The sequence below is a fragment of the Globicephala melas genome, chromosome 9 (genome assembly GCF_963455315.2).
Source record: "Globicephala melas chromosome 9, mGloMel1.2, whole genome shotgun sequence".
Lineage (NCBI taxonomy): Eukaryota > Metazoa > Chordata > Mammalia > Artiodactyla > Delphinidae > Globicephala > Globicephala melas.
The window spans coordinates 21,760,294-21,781,146 of record NC_083322.1 but is presented as its reverse complement, the minus strand read 5'-3'; the positions used below and the strand labels follow the sequence as shown (position 1 = coordinate 21,781,146).

At 43.6% G+C, this 20,853-nt stretch overlaps 2 protein-coding genes across 3 annotated transcripts in view; one reads left to right on the top strand and one right to left on the bottom strand.

Moving 5' to 3' along the window:
* The window catches only part of MEST (mesoderm specific transcript), a 70,625-nt gene extending 67,390 nt beyond the window's left edge, over window positions 1-3,235 (top strand). Inside the window, exon 12 of the mRNA XM_030853831.2 lies at window positions 4-3,235. Within this exon, the coding sequence (XP_030709691.1) occupies window positions 4-121 (118 nt within the window). The 3' untranslated portion in view covers window positions 122-3,235. The remainder of the gene's footprint in view (window positions 1-3) is intronic.
* The window catches only part of COPG2 (COPI coat complex subunit gamma 2), a 129,746-nt gene continuing 110,141 nt past the window's right edge, over window positions 1,249-20,853 (bottom strand). For both annotated transcript variants that reach the window (XM_060305306.1, XM_060305307.1), the window contains 4 exons: window positions 3,620-3,717; window positions 2,726-2,864; window positions 2,332-2,430; window positions 1,249-1,854 (listed from right to left, as the gene is read on the bottom strand). In XM_060305306.1, the coding sequence (XP_060161289.1) occupies window positions 1,724-1,854; window positions 2,332-2,430; window positions 2,726-2,864; window positions 3,620-3,717 (467 nt within the window). In that variant the 3' untranslated portion in view covers window positions 1,249-1,723. The remainder of the gene's footprint in view (window positions 1,855-2,331; window positions 2,431-2,725; window positions 2,865-3,619; window positions 3,718-20,853) is intronic.

The window sequence follows — 20,853 nt, the reverse complement described above, 5'->3', positions numbered from 1 at the left end:
TAGGAAAACGCTGCCGCGGTCCACAGTGTCGATTCTGGATGACCACATTAGCCACTATCCACAGCTAGAGGATCCCATGGGCTTCTTGAATGCATATATGGGCTTCATCAACTCCTTCTGAGCTGGAAAGAGTAGCTTCCCTGTATTACCTCCCCTATTCCCTTATCTGTTGTGTATTCCACTTAGCAAGAAACGCCCAAAAGAGGTCCTGGCCACCAAACACTATTCTCTCACAAAAGTCCACCTGACTCACACTGGTGAACAGCATATAGTAAAAAGCCAGCAGAAGCTCTAAGGGTGACCTTCTAATAGTCCACCTCCCATTCCTTTGACATCTGATCAAGTGTATGGACTTGCCTTTGTGTTATTAGGAAATTCTGATGGGCCCTTTGTGTTATTAGGAAATTCTGATGGGCACTACTACTCACTGATGCAGAGACAGACAGACAGACATTCTTTTGCATAAAAGTCTTTGAAACACTTCTATGGACTTTTCTGAAATATTTAGAAATGCTAATTTCTGGCCCTGGTTGGAATTATCTAAAGGTGCCACCTTCACCTCGCCTTGAATGGCTTTAATTCTCTAAGTGGCACAGCTTCAAGTGAGAATGAGTCTCCCTTGTCATAACTTTGGATTTAGTTTCATTAGCTGCTTCTAACTGTAGTCATTTTGTTAGACTTTGGTTTCAATAACACAGTATTCTAAGTATACTTTAAGACTATGATTTACCTACACGTATTATGTATGTATTTTATAAGGACACTAAACCAGCAGACAGTTACTCTAGCAGAGTAGTTTAACCTTATTAAACATGTTTCATTTCTGAGTAAATTGAAGTAAAGCCAAGCTATTTACAGAATTTCCTAAAATCACAGAACATTAAGGACAGTAGTCTCTGTGCCAGAGATTTACTGTTATTTGCTGTTAGAACTGGTCTTTCCAGCTAATAACAGTCGGACTCGTCATACCTCAGTGCTTAGAAGCATGTCCCTCCTGAGCCAGAGTGGAGAGGAGGGGATCGTTGTACAGTCCAAGTTACCAGGCTGAATATATACTGATTGCTTAACTTCTCGTTGGTTGTCCCAGAGAGGGTTCCTCATGTAGCTCAGCAATTCCTGTACTTTACAGACGGGAAAGTTCTAGAAACTTTAAGAACAAAGTCTGAAAGTTCTATGAGCAAATGGTGCTGAATACTTTTTTTTAAGCCACAGTTTCATTGTCTTAGTTAAAACAGGATTATTAAGTGGTGATTTTAAATTCTTTTTTTTTATTAGCAACTTCAAGTATAACAACTGGAATAAGTGTTTATTTTCTATTAATAAAAATGAATTTTGACAAAAGTGGACTCTGGCTCCCGCTCCCCCACCACCCCTCTGGGATAAAAGCTTTCCAACATTGCCAGGAGCTTTCAGATACACAGTGAATTAAAGAATTTAATGAAGTTAGGCAGCTGGGGCATAGGATAGTATTTGATTTTCAAGATCACCCAAAGCTGTACTACCATACCAAAGCTGACCAAGTGTAATAAAAAGAAAAAGGAACAACAAAAAGACATGCACAAGGACAGACATCTGCTTGATCTGCTGGCTCAGGGCCAAACATTTAATTTGCTTTTCTGAAGTCATTCATTTTTGAAAGTATGATTCTGGGAAATTCATGCCAATAGCCTGAAAGCCCACTGACAGTGAAGGGTACATCAACTTCATCTCACCCAGTAAAAACTTATCCAACAGAAGCCAAGATAACATCTACAGGTGTTCCCTCTTTGCTTCTGACAGTCACCTGCATGGTTACCCCATCTGCTAAGGCCAGCCTGGACCTCACCAATAAATCATAGCCACCTCTGTATACACCTGAGAGGAAAAAAGTGAGGAAAACCATGTTAAGAACTCAAAACAAGCTCTGAATAATGAAATTGATCGTGCTCTGCCTGCATTTCCTTTCTATTATTTTAGTTTAGCTTTTCTAGAGATTTGTGCTTATGGTGGGAATTGAATCCTACATACAAATTCTAAATAATCTTTTATATTCCCATAATACCAGGTACATAGAAGGTATTCAATAATATTGATATGGAGTACTTAAGCGGGGGGCACTGGTATCTGTAGAAGAGATTTAAGTGTCTTGGGCCAAATATACATCTTAAATAGCATCTAAGAATAGCATGCAAATTAAACAGCTAAAACAAATTATTCATTTTGATGGGGCTTCAAGTTGTAACTCATATAATGGGATAATGGGACAGTAGCAGGGCATGAGATGCCCAAGCACATCCCTTCCTATCAAATTTTGCAACAAAATACAGGAGAAATCTGGTGAAAGTTTCTTACCTGCCAGATAGAGGGAATGGGAATTCTTGTTCTCAGGTACTTTGTCTGACCTCTCACATGGCTGCATGCCCAGAAATGTGATGATGTTGTTGACAGCTTCTGTGTTGAGAAGATTGATGCAACCGTATGAGAAAAGGTCAGCGTAGGGATCTGCCTCTGCACTAGTTGGTGCTGGGAGTTGGGGGTGCACAGGGTTGGTGGTGGTGTGTGGAGGGAGGCTACTGGACTAGAAATGGGTTGACTCTGTTAGATGATGAAGACAGCATTCTGGCCTTTTAAAGTGAAATAGTTTACGGAGTTTTTAAAGAAAAGGGAGTCCTTTTGCAGTAACAAATATGCCTATTAGGTGTTAGACTGCTATCAGGCAATATACTGATAGCAAAATTGTTCTCACCTTCAAGAGTTTTGGTAGAACTGAGGGCAAAGGTCTCCTCTTTCTCAAAGGTGTCGCCTACCTCTTCCCAGGCAGCAGCAAAGTTAGGCTTCATTACCTTCTGAATGTGGTCAGACACAGTCACTTCAAGATCTTCTAGCTAGTGGGTTAACAAACAGGGGTCAGAAAATGAGTCCTCTCAGTTCAGTACGAAGGTAGAAGAGATTAGTTCATTTGGTTTTATCATCCTGTGTTATAGCCTTTGCAGGAGCCTAGGAAAAACTCTACTACCAAGCTAGTTTGAAGTTCTGTAGTCTGGATAAGTCTAACAAGGTGGGCCCTAGCAAAGGAAAGCAAGAAAACAGGTCATCTGGCAAGAGCCATATTCAGATCAACGTCTGTAGCCCTGGTGTAGGTACAAAGCAGTCACATTGCCACACGTAACTGCAGAGTTCAAGCCGTACAGGGCCTTCTGAACTTCGCATTCACGAACAGGTAGATATTTCTAAAACTTTTCCCTGCATTCTGTGAAGGCTTTTCAGTCCATGATGTGGCTACATTATAAGCAAACTAAAAGCTGCTGAACAACAACAAAAAACCCCTACCCCCAATACTTTAAATAAAACTGATCTCAATGAAAATCATGTAATTATTTTCATCTCTTAATTATCCCTATTATAAAAACATTAAAAAGGGTGAGTTTTGCTTTAATCAGTACTGAAGTGGTAAATCCCAATTCTCTTTGGCATGATGCACTCCCACGACAGGAGGATTAGCCCAGGTCCTCCTCAGCTGTAATGTGTTTGAGAAGAATACAATCCCATAAGTTCATGTCAGATGAAAATGTTCTCTCCAGACAGAAGTCACTCAGTGGTGCAAGGGGTCAGAGTGAGTCTCTCTGCAGGGGAGACTCACCACGTACTCATCATCATACCCCTCCTCAGCTGGAACCCCCGTGTCAGGGTCGCAGTCCCGGACAGTGAATTTCATGGTGCAGCTGAAGGTACCTGCAGCTGGAGGAGAGAGAGCAGGCGAGCCTGCGTCAATGGGCAGCGCAAGCACACGGTTTCCATCAGTAACTTAGGAAGCACCATCTGCCCTTGGCTCTGTGTTCTGAATTAGCAAGTGACACGTATGTAGGCTGTTTTCTAGGGTCGTAGTTCTCAAAAGAAGCCGGTACGCTGGACTTTAAAATCTGTTCCCTGCTGCGAGTTAGAATAGTACAGAAAAGACAACATGGGCAAAACTCTGTTTTTATGTTCAGATAAGGAAAGCAGGGGGTCATCTGACTACAGATCAGGAAAGCAGCAGGGGAGACACTTTTTAAGGGGCTTTTTGTCATGCCTGTCAACACGTTAAGAACCACTACTTTAGAAGCTGACAAACAAAGCATAAAATATGGATGGTAAAACACACAGATCATTAAATTAATACTATGTATATCACAGTCTCGATACCTTTACAGATATTATATCTGTAGATTGTGGAGCAAAAGTGGGTTCAGAGATCACCAGAATGAACTTGCTTTATGTCAACTTTCAACCTTTAGTGAGTAGGTCAGTAATGAAGTTCTAATATTGGTGAAGTCAGTGTTGTACAATGGGAAAGCAAGTGGGTAATTATATGTTTTGAGATAATCAGTGGAAGAAATGAAGGAAAATGAAGTCTTCATGAAGAAGATAGGATTTTCTGAACTGTCTGAAGGAGAGGATTTATTAACCATGGATGAAGAAAAGGCACATAAGGGTCTAGTCCATGGTCTGGAAAAGGCTTGTAGGTTTAAAAAATTTCATATGTGTGTGTATATATATATATATGAAACTGTGGAGTTAGAAAGTTACTTGGGGAATAGGCAAGGACAGGAAAGAATAGACTCAGATGTAAAGACCATATATGACAGGTTGGGTAGTGAGACTTTCATTTGTTCAGTCTTAACTTTAAACTCCCTCCATCCAAAAATGTAGAACATGTAAATACATTTATAATGTAAAGGTATAAATGAATATGCCAGATCCTTAGATAAAAAGACGACTAAGACATGACCTTTTTCCCCACAGCTGATTGTCTAGGAGTTGAATAACAGTGTGTGTGAGAGATCTACCTATATATACCTGTGACATTACAATTTAGTACCATAGGTTCTTTAATATAAGTTTTAATAGAGTGCTATGTGGGAGTGCAGGATTAACAGCCTTGGAAAATCATAAAAAATTTGAAAGGATGTACAGTTTAATTGGATCTCAAAAGATGCAAAAGAGCTTTGGCAAGCAGAGGAAGGTACACGAGCTAAAGGAATGAGGCTAGAAAGGCAGTGGTGTAATTGGAAGCAGTAAGAGAGAGGCTAATACATAGGTGCTGAGAAGAGAATGTGTTTAGGAACAAATCTGAAATACCTTATATTTCAAAGGAAGGAGACTAGATATTTTCCAGCAGGCTCTAGTAGCTGAGGCAGTCAAGAGATTGAAATGTTAGAGGTAATTAAAGCCACTGGTAGGAATCCTATGAATAGGCCTGAATTCAGAGAGCAAATGAATTCACTCTAGCATACTGAAAACAGATGATGGGAATGGATTGCCCCATATAGGAAAGAGTGTACCTATCAAAACTACAGAATGTATTTCAGTGCAATAGGGGGTTGGTGAAAGAAGGATCTTGTTTAAATTAAGGTAGGATTTTCTGCAGGAGGAAGGGGGAAGAAGAAGAAAGAAAGAAGTGGAAATTAACACAAACCTAGAATGCGTCAGTTGAGGTATTTAAAAAAGAAAAAATTAAAGGAGAGAATGGGATTACGGTATGAACAAAGGTCATGATCAAATAAAAATGGAGAGGCAGGATAGATGTTGAGTAATAGAAGATTATATGAACCCCAGGTTGGTTCATGGAGGCTACTGGCAAATGAGGAAGAGGAATAAGGACAGTCAGGAATAATGGTAGATCACAGACTGGGCTAACTGGTTGAATTTTATGTATAAGTAAAGACAGAAGACACTTTATATATAAGTAAGTGATAAGGAAAAATGGATTAAGGAAGCAAATAGGAATGATATTAATAGAGATAATGTTTCTGAAACTTTTGTGGCAAATTTTCAAATAAATGGTTTGGTTAATACAGTAAGAGGTTACACGGAATCTAAGGTGAACTCCATTAAAAGCTACTGGTAGCAGTCGCTCAGTGTTGTGAGAGAGGATGACTAACTCTGGGTGAGGAGAAGGGGGTGGGAGAGAGCCTTTCCATGGCAAGAGAACAATACTGAGTCCACTGCCGTAACAAAGATGAGAGCTTCATGAATGAAGCACGGCAGACAACCAAGGGAATACGAGAGGAATGCCCTGGAGGTCTACACTAAGACTGTCCCCAGAAATCAGGCTTGTCTGAGAACTGACTGAAAATGGGAGATAACTACTGAGGAAACTTGTAGGAAAAAGAAATACCAAAACACAGAATTAGAGAAAAGATGGATGCTGGAAGCTAAGAAAGGAGCGAGCCGTGTGAATTAGGCCAGGGCGCAGAACATGCAGTGTGGCAAATGGCAGAGTGGGAGATTTGGTGGGAGCTGTCAGGCCTCAACCACTAGAGGGAAGACTATGACTAAATAAGTGGGGTTATGAGGAGATTCCAGAAAGCTTTGCTGGAATAATAGTTACAGAAAATGATGTGGTCAGTGGGGTGAAAGATAAGAGGGTAGGAGGGATGGGCCTGAAACACAGGCTACCTGCAGCAATCCCCACAGGTCTGGACCAAACTGAGAAGGAAGGGATGCGTAGAGTGTGCAGGGAATCAAGGCAGATGAAAGAAAGCAAGTTGAGCAGTGAGTGCCAAAAATGAGGAGAACGTGCCTACCAGGAAAATGCTACACATGTGGCAGAAGGGGTGCTGAAGATAAGGTTTTTCTCTAGGACAAATATGGGGAAAAAGGAAGAAAGGTACAGAAAAGCAAGATTAAAGTTGCCCTCAGACAGAAAGGAGACGCTAAGGAATGACAGACATCAACTGGAAGGATAAGTCAGCATTTCTGGGCCAAAAGTCATGCTGGAATAAAGAAAGAAAAGAGAGACTGGAGGCAGAGAAATGGAAATATTGTATAGTGGAGAGCATAGAAGGCCGAGCAGGTGTGTAATAAAGACCTCAAATGGGGAATCCTGTCAGAGCTCAAAATGGTCTAACTGGACACATTTTGGATGTAAAGACCGTATAGCAACGAGAAGTGCACAGAAAGTGCGAGGAGCAAGGACCTGAGTAGGAGGCAGGAGTAGATTAGCTCCTGAAGCACCGATTTGGAGGGAAACTGTTAAAGGACTTGGGTGACAGGAAAGTTTATAAGGAAGCTGCTTACAATGAATGCGGATAAAAACCCATTGCTGCCAACTTTAGAGAGAGTAGGTTTGACTTAATAGAGGGCGTGAATAGGTAGTTTGGCCAGAAGATAGATTATTGTTGGAGAATGGGTGAAGATTCTGAGGGAAATACACCTCAAGAGAAGTACTTTGCCTCCATTCCTTCTGTAGACAAGATGGTAAATGAAAGGGTGATGGATAGCTAAGATATCGTAGATTATTGCAGTGCGCCATTAAAACTGGTTGCTCTTAGAAGTTACCCTACCATGGCTAATAGTGACAGACATTTCCTAGGGAGATTTGTATGAAAATATCATGGAGAGAGGGGAGAAGACGGAGGCTAGAAGCATAAAAACAGAAGATGGAGGGTTTAAGCTGGGGTGCCGAATATAAGGTGTGAGTAGGGAAGGGCATTAAACAGGGCCAAAAGGAGGAACACTGGAAAAGGGCAGAGCTGCGTATTAAGTAGAGAGACGGGAGCTAAGCTAGATTACAGCCAAAGAGGAGAGAGGACGTGGCTAATAAGAGCTGGTGTTAATGAGGGAGTGCCTCACTAACAGAATCTGGGAATCTTTTCTCAAATGATACTTGAAGCAACAAGTGTGACCAATGGAGTGACATATTAAAGAGTCTAAATGGGATGGATCCAAGCCATGGCCAGTGGCAAGAATCCTGTGAAGGTCTGTACTGAACTGAGAATGCAAGTGTATTCAGAACAGTGTGCAGAAAACAAGATGAAAGAAGAGACTTCTCAATCCATGAGAAATGATATAAAGATGGTAGCTGAAAAAACAAGTGACTGTAGGTAATATAGGTGTTTCTCTAGGGTCAATCAAGGAAAAGAGTGGAAGAGCTGCAGAAGAGATGGGGTCATTTGAAGATTGGCAGGTACTGACAGGAGGGATATGGTACCATACTTGTACCAAAGATCATGATTAAATAAGAAAGAAGAGAGAGACTGGAAACTACATAAGGGAAGAACTATATGAAGAGTAGTTGAGAACAGGTGGAGTGGCATGGGCAGATAAGATGAGGAACACAGTTTTCCAGAATGAGAACTCTTGTAAGATCTTATAATGGGTCTATCTGGTTTAATGATGGGTCTTAACGCCAGACTTTGAAAAGCAGTATATACGATGGGAGGACAGGGCCCGAAAAGTAATGGGAAGTTTTGGTGGGAAGTTTTAGCTAGGAGGATTGGAAGGAGATGGACTAAGATGAACTCTGATATAAAGACAGGCCAGCAACCTTAAAGACACCAGGATAAATCTCTGAGCACTGGTCTATAGCATGGATGACTAATACTGAGAGCTGAGTGGCTAGCGATCGTGCCCAACTCAAAAGTAAAACTTCATTTGTTATTTTCATGTACAGATGGTAGATGAAATTATGCTATATGTATAATTAAGACGTGGGAGGGCAGACCACCAAAGGGAGATACAAATGAATATCTTGCAAATGCCACATTAAAGTTATCCTTAGAATTTACTCTGTCGTGTCAAGATTTTCTGAAAGTGGAGAGACAGCTCCTGGGGAGAGAACCTGGCTAGGGAGTGCTGTTTGGGAGGAGACTGAATCCACTTGAATGAAACAGAGATGGTAGCTAAAAAAAGAAGAGAAGCTGAAGATAAGGCAGCATATTTCTTTAGGGCAAGACAGGTAGCAAGGGAAAAGGAATGGGAGAACCACATTACAGGTGCCCCCAGATTAAAAGAATGCCATTTGAAGAATGACAGGTATTGACTGGAGGGAGAGGATCCCATACTTGGGCCAAAAGACACAGAAGGAGGGGTGGGGGGTAAAGCTAAGAGGAGCACTGTATAGACTAGAGAACGATTCTGAGTAGGTGGGTGGTAATAAGAAAAACCACAGGACCATAACGATTCCCAGAATGGGGAAGCCTATAGTGTGAGAATGGGCCTGAGTGGTATGTTGGGTATAAGCCAGACTGCAATGACTAGTCTATATAATGGGAGAGAAATAGAGGCCTGAAAAGGAGTGACAGGAGTAGACTTGCTCTTGACGCCTTCGTGGGAAATTTTTAATTAAAGGGCTTGGTTGGGGGAAAGTTTAGAGCAGTGCTTCTTAAGATGTGTTCTATCAGCTCTGCCTAGGAATATGTAATTCTTCACCCTACTAGACCTACTGAATCAGAAATTTGGGGTGGGGCTCAGCAGTTTGTATTTGAACAAACTGCAGTTTGAGAGCCACTGCTTTAGACAAAGGCAGATTAAGAGTAATCCCGATTAAAAAATCTTTGCTAGCAGCTAAATCTAATTAGCTGAAGATGAGAGAAGCAACTGAGGAGACTTGTAAGAAAGGACAGTAGACAAGGAGAGAATGGCGACTAAGAAAGGAAAAGGGCCATGTGAGTTAGACTCGGGTGAGGAACCTGCAGGAGAGTAACATGGCCAATGGGTAAGGGCATTAGGGAGTGCTAGAGTGAGAAAGCCTGGCACACGGGAGAGTAGGAACTTTAACAGAGTGATTCTATGTTTATCTAGATTGCAGCCACTCAAAAAGAGAGAGGAAGGAGGGAATGTGGCTAAATAAGAATTGAGGTTATGAGGGGGAACCGTTCAGGAAGCTTTGTGGAAGAGAGAGGCTGCATGGGCTGGAACTATATAATCCAGTCCAGAGTCTGAACAGTGACTGCTGAGTATGAGGTGTCCGTTTATCTAGAAGAGATTACTGAATCTATGGGAATGATCGTACATACAGTCTCTGAATGAAAGAGGGATGCTGAATACAAGGTACAATTTTTAATAAGGCAAAATAAAGAAAAAGGAGTAAAACAGCAAAGTTAAAATTGCTGCCAGCCAGATGAGAAGGTATCACTTAATATTGACATAGAAATTGTCACTGATACCACCTGGAGGCATAGGCACCATAGCTGGGCCAAAGAACACGATGGAAAGGAAGAAGACAGGTTAGAAGCTATCTAAGGGAAAGGCTTATCTAAAGAGTAGAAAATTGGGGCTTCCCTAGTGGCGCAATGGTTGGGAGTCCACCTGCCGATGCAGGGGACATGGGTTCGTGCCCCGGTCCGGGAGGATCCCACATGCCGTGGAGCGGCTGGGCCCGTGAGCCATGGCTGCTGGGCCTGCGCGTCCAGAGCCTGTGCTCCGCAACGGAAGAGGCCACAACAGTGAGAGGCCCGCGTACCGCCAAAAAAAAAAAGAGTAGAAAATTGGTTTTGAGTGAGGCACAGAGTTGGGGATCAGGAGAGGAGGAAATCTCAAAAAGAATATGCATTCATCACTATGAAAGGTTAAGATATATGGGGGAATCCTCCAAAGGGAAATTGGAAAGAATGTCCCATAAGAGGGACATTAAAGATATACTCAGAAGTTAAGGAAATATATTAGAATTTGCAGTAAGTGAGAGAAGCACCTGAGGAGACTTGTATGAAAAAATAGCAAAGAAGGAAAGAGCAAAAGATGGAGATTGGAAACTAAATAAGCATAAAGTGTGTGTGAATTGGGCTAGCGTGCAGAACATGCAGTGTAGAAACATCAATATGGGAGGACACTGAAGAGGTCTAAATGGGAACATTAGGGAACGGGAATTGGAATTTTGTCAGAGTTGTGTATGAATGAGAGAAAGTGAGGTTAAAATGTAGCAAAGTAAGAATTGGAGTATAAAGTTTTGCTGTCCAGGATGCTTTTTTGGAAAAATACTAGAAGCAATGGGTGTGGTCAATAGAGTGAAAGGTCAGAAACAGGCCAAGTGGGATGGACATAAAAGGCAGGCCAGTGGCAGGAATCCTATGAAGTTTATGCTAAACCGAGAATACAAACAAATGCAGTAAAGAGTGTAGGACACAAAGGGAAGACAGCAGGGCTTGAGCAGTGAGTGTCCAAAATGGGGGGAGTATCTAGCCCAAAGGGACAGCTGAATCTGTAAGAATGATGTGAATGTACGTGGAAGCTGAAAGGAGGGACACAGAAGACAAGGCAGCATGTTTCTCTAGGGCAAAATAAGGATCAGGGGAAAGCAATGGAAGAGCAAAGTGAAGCTTCCCACAGATGTGAAGGGATGATTTAAGAATGGTATCTATTGACTGGTGGTAGTTATGGTACCATATTTAGACCAAGATTGTGATGGAATGAAAAGGAAAAGAAAGTTTGTTAACTGAATAAAGGACTATTGTATGAACTATAGAAGACTTAAGAGTAATGGAATAGCAGCAATACAGATCAGGTGTGTAATAAAGAGACTCAGAATGGAGATTTCCTTAAATGTTCAAATTGGATGGGAAGGCCCAACGGTAATGAGTGGTGTATCTAACAGAGTTTCAAGGACCTGGATAAAAATGGGAATTATAGAGTAGACCAGCTCTTAATGCTGTGGGTAAAATTTTTTAATTAAAAGCTTGGTTAGGGGCTTCCCTGGTGGTGCAGTGGTTGAGAGTCTGCCTGCTGATGAAGGGAACACGGGTTCGTGCCCCGGTCTGGGAAGATCCCACATGCCGCGGAGCAGCTGGGCCCATGAGCCATGGCCGCTGAGCCTGTGCATCCGGAGCCTGTGCTCCGCAACGGGAGAGGCCACATGACCAGCTAGGGAGCATGGGCCAGTGGTTTGCCTATAGAGAAGACTATCTGTATTTCTTGAGGAGTAGTTGGGAATCGCTAGGGAGGTAAACCTCACTAGAAAACTACTGTACCCTTTGCTATGACATAGGATAGTAGCTGAAATGGATAGTTAAGATATGGTAGAGCATAACAGAATAAGAAAGAAGAGGGGGTTTTAATCTAAATAATGGGAGCATTGCATGCATTAGAGTAGGGTTCTCAGTAGTCAGAGTAGCAAAAAGGCAAATAAGATGTGAATTGAAGAGACTTGGAATGGAGAAATCTGTCAGATCTCAGAAAGGGTCTAACTGGTTAAAAATGTTTGGTGTTAGTTAAAGATGACAATGAGTGGTATATAACTAGAGAGAAGTAAAGGCCTGCCTATAAATGAATAGGAGTTAGAAAGTAGACTAGCACTCAAAGTCTTGATGGGAAAAAAATTTTTTTAAGAATGAATATATGTGTATATATATATATATATCCCTCAAAGACAGCATTACATATTATTTATGGATATATGAATATTTATGAATAGTATAAAATATATATGAGGATAAATATTTAAGTATTTAGTGATTTTCTCTTAGAAGGAAGGGAAAGAGGTAAATGATTCTAAAGTGGTACAAAGGAAGTCTCAATTATATGTGTACTGTTCTATTTCTTTAAAAAAATCTCGATCAAATATAGCATAAAGTTAAGATATAAAGAAGTGGGGTAGTAGGTATATGAATTTTGGGGGAACAGAACATTTTAATTAAAGGGATTGGTTGATAAGAATGGTTAGAGGGGGAAGTTAGAATGAACCTTGATGAAAAGTCATCGATAGCAACCTGAAAGATGCTGGTTTGACCAACTAGAGAGTGCAGGTGGGTCGTTTATCTGGTGAGAGGATGAAGTGTACTTGGTAAGAAGTGAGTGGAAGTGCGCCTCAAGAGAAGACTAATGTGTCCCTCACTATGATGACAGATGGAAGCCAAAAATATTATAGATGTTCATGTATATGACAGAGCAAATAATCAAAGGAACTCAGGAAGAGCTTGTTGAGGTATGATGTTAAAGTGCTCAGAAATTAAAGTATCATGTTAGGACTGGCTGTGAGAGAAACTGCTGAGATGTATTTTTAAAAAGAGAGAGAAAAAAATTGAGGCTGAAATCTAAGTAAGGAGAGGGAGTCTAGGATATAGGCTGTGGTGCAGAACATGCAGTTTAGCAAAATGTTCAACAAGGAAGGGCATTAAACAGGTCCAGGATGAGGAGCACAGAGAGATCAGAATTAAAAGTTCAGTGAAGGATTGTATGGTAAGCCAGATATCAACCAGCCAAGGAAAGAGGTGAGAATGCCGCCAAGTAAGAACTGGAGTATGATGTGTTGCTGCCCAGAAAGCTTTGTTGGAAAAGATTTGAAGCAATCAGTGTAGTCAATAGAATGAGAGGTTAGAGAGCAATTAAATGTGATTGGACTTAAAATGGGCCAGAGCAGAAATCCTGGGAAAATCCAGACTCAATGGAGGGTGGAAACAGATTTCAGTACAGAATGCAGGAAATAAGGAAGATGGATGAAGGTTGAATTGTGAGTGCTGAACATTAAAAGTGTACATATCCAGAAAAGATGATTAGATTCACTGGAATGATATAGCTGAAAGAAGAAGGAATGTTGGAGGAAATGTAGGGAGTTTGCAGCAAAAGGAGAAAGGGGAAAAGGAGAAAACGGATAGAAGAGCAATGTTCAAGTTCCTTGTAGATGGAAAGACATTATTTGAATAGTCATACAGACGGAAGAAATGGCTTTTGCTCCATACTAAGGCCAAAGGTCATGACAGAATAAAAACAAAATAGGAGAGGATGGCAAGTAAGTAAAGGGGCATTGTGTGAATTAGAGAGTAGTTCTGAGTAGCTGGAATGGCAACAAGACAGATCAGGTGTGAATGAAAGAAACAGAACCGTCAGGTCCCCGAACTGCATATATAGAATGAAAGAGGATCCAGGCCCTGAAAAAGAACAGGACTTGGGTAGGCTGGCTCTTGAAGTCTTCGTGGGAAATTTATGGCTGAAGTGATTGCTTGTTAAGAAAGGTTAGAAAGAGATGGATTAACATAAACCTTGACAAGAAGGCATTGGTGGAAACCTTAAAGACATCACCATTGACTGACCTTTTAGAAGGTGTGGATTGGATACTTTTCAGTATGTAGAGCAAATGAATGCTATTGGTTGAGGAGTGGTTGTGGATCATGATAAGGCAATCTCAAGGGAATAATACTGCATTTATTGATATATTATAGACTCTGTGGGTGAAAGATAAGGGAATGTTTAAGATCTGGTAGGGCAAATAGTCAAAAGGAGTTATGGAAGACCTGCCTGTAAATGTGATGTTAGTTTGCTGAGAAGTTAAGGAGTCACGTTAGGACCGGCTGAAAGTGAAAGAAGTAACTGCAAAGACTCGTATTAAAAAAAAGAGGAAAGAGGAAAGGAGAGAAGATGCTGGTTAGAGAAGGGGGATGTATGCATTAGGCTGGGTTTGTAATATGCAAGGCGCAAAATGGCAAATATTACTGAGACCAGAATGAGGAATGCAGGTATCACCAGCTGTCTACTCACATTACCAAAATACTTGTTAACATGAAAAGTTTTTACCTACATATCACCATGTGCTTGGGAAACTTGGTACAGTGAGTTAGCATTCTTGTGCTAGCAAAAACTTTGAGTTTGTACAGTCTATTTGGGATAGTATATGTTTGCTGCAGACAAAGTTCTTTTATCTATAGGTTTACTTCCTATGCTCAAGGTTTTTAAATGTGTTGTGCATTATTCCTATCATCTTCCCTATAATATGTGTGGAACAACTCCAGCAATTCGCCAATTGGTAAGTAAATGTTTCCCAAGAGTTTCTTATTTATACAATGCATTTTGAAAATGTATATGCATTTGTTATTTCTCTTGAGAACCTTTCATTATTCCATGCATTGTAAAAGGAGAATGTAATTACAGTCTTATATCATAGTATGGGATCATTTTATACTACAAACATGTACACTAGTGAATGAATTTTATGTTAAATAATTATGTAGTTGTTCTTTAAAATGGTTTATATTATAAGAAATACTTAAAATTTTTTATAATAGCATTTTTGTGATGGTTGAGAAGATACGTTGGATTTTTTTTAAAAGGAAAATGGTTATGGGCCTTTTCAAATTTAAGATATTGCAATATAACCATTTACTAAGAAAAACTGCGATTCAGCATATTTTAAAGAAAGGATAATGAAAATTGCTTATTGTACTTATAAAGCAGTTGAGCCAGGAAGAGAACTGTGTGGTGAGGCATTTCTTAAAGGAAGAAAAGGGGGAGATAAAGTGATAACTGAAAATGAGACATAAGAGTGGGAAAGTATGTGGGAAAGTACGTTTGTATAAAGAAGTGTAGTCGGCAGAAAGGTCAGAGATAAATTCAGTAAAGTGGACCTAAAACAACACAAATTGCAGTGATCCTACCAAGGAATAAATGGAAAACCAAAGCAGTTCAGCAAAATGTGTAAAAAGAAGAAATACGGAAATGGATTGAGCAATGAATGTAGAACAAAAAGAGGAACCAAAGAGTGAGGTATTAGTGAGCGTGTGAGAATGGTACATACTCAGTATATGGATGGTTAATAAAAGGTAGAATAGGGAAAAAAGAAGAAAATGGGTGGAAAAGCAAAATTTAACTTTAGATGGGAAAGATCATGTGAGGAATGACATACTGAAAAACAAGGTTTGGCACTATAATTGTATCTAATGGAACAAGGAAGAATATAGGTGATAGAAACCAAGTAAAAAGAGCACTGTATGGATAAGAAAACATTTCAGAGTAACTAGATAAAATATAGGGTAAAACAGTTTCACAATAAGGAGATCTTTATTGAGGGCAGAAATGGACACAGGATTAAAGACAGGCGAAAAGTACCGAAGAAAGTGAAGAAAGATGGAAACAAGTCAGAAGGCGACTACATGCAGTAGAGTGGAATATTAGAAAAAGGCCAAGTGGAGAACGAAGTTAAGACTATGGATAAAGAAGAATTCAGCTGATGGGGGCAAAGGGTGTCATGGAATGGAACTGAAAACTGCACATCTAGAAAGGATTTATAACTTCGTAAGATGGTACTGGACGAATCACGGAACAGGGACGGGTTAACTAGGGGGTTAAAATATGGCAGAGGAGAGAAAGAGGAACAAAACAGATACGCAAAACTAGAGTTACACATACGACTAAAGGACTCCATGAGAAGACACAAAAATGAGACGAAAATGACCTTATTCAGTAGTAATGGAAATCGAGGAAGAACAAAGGAGAGGAAAACTGCATGGATTACAGAAAGACAATGACAAAACTAGAGTCTAGTAAAACCAACACATGATGGGGATAATAGCAAAGAGTGGGTAAGATAAGGTGGTAGAACAGAGAATCCTGCCAAACTTGTTATAGTATATAAACTTAAAACATACAGAGTATTTATGAAAGTGGAGAAAATGTTAAATGGGAATGAGAGTGGAGTAGAGGAATGAGGGATGAGAGGAAAAGGTTAGAGCATGTCCTGCAAAATATTAAATATAGAAAAGAATGAGGGCTGCAATGAGTAGATTTCCAGGGTTCTATTCTAACACAGTGAACACTAAGCACTTTGAAAACAAGTAAAATTAAACAATGGAATGAATGTGGGATGGTTTAGGAAGTTTAAGTAAAAAGAATTAAAATCACATTCAACAATGATACTTGACTAATAGGGAAGACAGACCTAAGAAAATGAAAAGTATAACTATGTCAAGTAGGCTGGAGTTTGGGGCGTGTCAGATGGAAGGGATTGTGTCGGTCCCAAGAAGGGATGGCTGGATCAGTGTCAAAGTGGGGGCAGGGCTAGGATCCTTGAGGAACAAGGGTCAATGGCAATCGATGGGAGCCTAGAGGCGGGCAAGGGGAGAGCGCAGCCCAGGGAGGCACGCTGGGCTTCCACAGCAGTGATTCTTCCCCGGGGGGGGGGGTCGATTTCACCCAAGGGGGGCTGTGGGCATGGACCCCAAGGGAGGCCTGTCAGAACATCTGAGGGAGAGCAGTACTCTGCTCAAAACAAAAACAAAACCAAAAAAATCAAAAAAGAAAACACAAAAACATTCCTGAAAGATGATGCTGATAGGCTTGCCTTGGGGGTCACGCATCCTCGGGTGAGAATCACTGGGTGGAAGGGGCAGGGTGGGCAGCTGGGAAGAGGGGTGAAGCATGAGCAGATGAGCCCGAGTCGGGCAGACGGAGGCATCAGAGTCAAGAGTGTCAGACATGGAGGAAAAGGACCCAGGCAGGGCCAGGGAGACAGCGAGTAAATGAATGTAGCCAGCAAGGCACCTGGAATGATTGGGGGAGGGGGGAGGGGATTACGGTCGATCAGTTGGGAGTGGATTGCAAGCATGCTGTCCCTGAGCTTAGGACTCTGGAGGAGTAAGGCTGAGGGAGATGGAAGTGGTGACTGAAAGGAAGTTGGGTTGTATGTGAGCAGAGAGCACCGGAGGGGGGTGTCCATGCAGAAGGAAGGGGTAGATGGGACGGGAAAGGACAGTGCAGGAGAGCGTCTGGAAGAGAGATGACTGCCCCGAGGGGGTAGGGAGGGCGGACAGCAGGACCCAGGGCTCTGTGCAGGTCCAGACTGAGGGCGGTGTTGTCGGGAGTGGGTCTGGCAGGTGCGGGGGCAAGAGGGTGGGAAGAAGGTGAGTGCTGCGGTGAAAGAAAAAGGTCGGAGAATCAGAGGCTGGAGCCTCCCTGAGAGCTGTGTCAGAAGAGTACGTGACAAGGGGTCTGGATGGAAACCTGAAAGGTTACAGGGAGTGATGTCGTGGGGTCGTGCGGCCCGGGAGGCAAGCTCAGCCTGGCTCATGAGCGTGGGTTGGTGGGCGGAGCGTGAGGATTCAACACAGTGTGCCTGAAGCAGAGACGACTCAACCGGGTTGAGCAGTGGATGGGGGACGGAGAAGGGAGCACAGAGCAGAGGAGACAACTGAATCCAGCTGGAAGGTGCACAGACAGCAGCTGAAAGTGTTGCTGTGTGTGCCATAGAGAAGCAAAGCAGCAGAGACCTAGAAACTGGGCCCAGGATTAGGAGGTCAGGTGAGCTGCCTCCAACAACTGAGAGTGTGGTAGAGGCGCGGGCTCCGACGGGCCACAAGAGTGAGGAACTGCAGGTGATGGCGCCCGGCAGCCAGGGCAGGAGAGGCTTGTTGAGAGGATCAGGGAACACACTGCCGAGAGGGATGGCAGAGAGTTAGAAGGAGAGAGTGGGTGTGGAGAATCTGCCCCCAAAGGTGGGCCAAGGGTGAGAGGAAGCCCATGCAGGAGGAAGAGCACCACGCAGGTAAGGCAGGCGAGGAGCAGGGAGAGGTGGGTGAGGCCCGAGGAGCCTGGGCTGGTAGGGGTAGAGGCCCATTGAAAGTGCTAGAGACGGGGCATGGTGAGAAGAACGGTCACAGAGAAGCACGCAGAAGCAATGACCTTCTTCATTCAATGTCGTGGACCCAAAAAGGTAGGGTGTTTAGGGGTGAATTTGGACGGCAGATGGACTTAGTATTAGCACACTGGGGACAAAGAGACTGGCCATCCTGGGAGCATGAGGGCTAGTCCAGGAAAAGAGTACTGAATCCTTCTCATGACTGACAGTGGTAGTGGAGCTGCTCAGGGGGTGGCAGGGAAGAGAAACAGGGACAAGCACCACAGGAGAAGGGAGAGAACCTTATGAGTATGTGAGGGGCTCAGGGTAGAAGGGGGAAGGCAGCCTGAAGAGCTGTTAATCTGGGGACTTTGGCAGATCTCAGGGTTAAGGGGGGTAGGATGTGTGGTATTGGGACCAGAAGGCAGGTGCAGTGCGAGGTGAGACCTAACAGCCTGGGCATTTGAAGACCTGGGGCCTTCAAACAAACGGGGTCCATCCCCTGAGATAAATTCAGTAAAGTGGACCTAAAACAACACAAATTGCAGTGATCCTACCAAGGAATAAATGGAAAACCAAAGCAATTCAGCAAAATGTGTAAAAAGAAGAAATACGGAAATGGATTGAGCAATGAATGTAGAACAAAAAGAGGAACCAAAGAGCGAGGTATTAGTGAGCAAAACGGAGTCCATCCCCTGATACGACTGTGGTAAAACTGAGGAAACTGGGCATCATTGCACATTAAGGAGGACTCAACAGAGAAACCACTAGTAGGTAACCTCAGAGATTTCGGATGGACTTAGTGGTTGGAGTTCAGAGTGCGGGTAGCAAATATGCTTAAAATGGCAGGGGAGTGAGGGAGAACCAAGGCTGTGTTGACATTTCCCAACCATCACCGATTCTGAGCTTTTGCTATTCCAGGGGCACTGGAAAGGGGGGTGGTGCAGGCCTAGCATGTGGTGGAGAGACTGCACACATGGAAGGAGGGGGACCTTCAAAAGGAGTGGGGTGTCCGAGGTCTAGTCTGAGAAGACGGTGTGTGCAGAAAAGGGGCACAGGGGGAGCAAGCAGTGGGTGGGATGGTAGAGGCTTGAGGGGTAAGGGACTCTTGTTTGGGAGACTTAATCCAGGAAACAACAGAGGGGGCAATGCAGAATGGGATGGAGAGAGAGAGGAGGATCTTAAAATCTGTACACGAGGGGATCGTAGCCTAGAGGGAAAGAGGGCAAAGAGTGGATCCAGACCATGTCATCCGGGAGTGGGAGAGCAAGGTGATGGGCAGGGGTGCATTCTGGGGCCTGTGGGAGGAGAGACGAAAGCAGTGGAGGTGATGGAAGAAGACGGGGGAGTCGGGCCTGGTGTAAAGAACTGTGGGCAGTGGCTCTATTAAAAGGGAACAGAGAAGAGGAAGGAAGGTGAGATGAGGTGAGGATGAATATAAGGCAGCCTAAAGGGAAGGCAGTACTAAACCCAGTGGAAGGACTGGATGAGAGACAGCAGATGATACTGGAGAGAACGTGGCAGGACAGGGGATGGAAAGAGCGTGAGCTGTGAGAGCCGGTCACACAAGGGAGCACCCCCTACGGAGAAGGGATGACCCAATGCAACTCGACAGGCATCAGGGAGCACTGAGATGACATCACGGGCCCTAGAGAAGAGGCAGACGCTTTCCCTGGGCCAGGGAGGGAAAGGGAAGGAACGGATCACGTGAGGAGAGGTCACAGGAAGGAATGTTCAAATGGGGTCTTGATGTGGCACGACAGGAGGGTCACCTACCAGAGACAGACCAGGTGATGGGAGGCATCCAGGGGAGGATGGAGAATGGAGTGCAGCAGAAGGGACACAGGCTGGACACCAACGGGCGAGCAGCGGGAAGAGGGAGGTGGGCAGATAGGAATCCAGGCAGATCTCGGAGGTGCCAACCAGAAGGAACCTCAGAGTTACAGGGCCAGCCAGTGGGAGCAGAGGCTTGGGGAGGGAGGAGTGGAGGGTGGCAGGCAGGGGGTGGGGAGCAGTGGCCGCTGCTACAGCCTCGAATGTTGTGGCAAGGGTGCAACTCTTCCGCCAGGCTCTTTACTACGGATCCGCTGGGGGTGGGGAGGGAGCTGGGGGTGGGAAGGGAGGAGCTCAGGGAATGAGTGGGGATGGGGATGGCGTTGGGGTCGGGGTGCAGGTCGGGTTTGACAGGGTTGTATGGGAGGACAGGGTTGGGATTGCTGGGAGTGGAGGTGGGGTGGGGAGGGAGATCCAACTGCAGACACGAGAAAATCATCTACTTTAACTGTGCTTCTGGACTGATTTCAAGTCCAGTGTTGGGGTGATGACTTCAGGCTGAGTGAGGAGAGGACTGGGAAGACCAGGGAAGCCACCCAGAGAGGACAAAGGAGAGTAGCTGCAGGAAGGGAGGGAAAGGTCTGCCTGGCAGGAATCACAGAGGGAGGTGAGGACAGTAGGGGCAAGGCTCTCCAGGGGGACGGTGTCGTGGGTCTGATATGAGGAGGGGTAACCTAGGGTGATAGACAATGGCAAGCGGCAAGAAGGACAAGCACCAAAGATATTGTCCCAGTGCCTGAGGGTCATAAAGGATGGGGGGCAGGAGGGGTATATAGGGGTGTGTGAAAAGAATAGTGTCTTAATGCAGAACGGGGTTTACGGCACGTTAGGTGTCAGTGAGTTAATATGGAAGGGAATGTGGTGGTTCCAGGAGGACAGTGCCAGGCCAGTGTCAGAGAGGGGGGCAGGGCTAGGATCCTTGAGGAACAAGGGTCAATGGCAATCGATGGGAGCCTAGAGGCGGG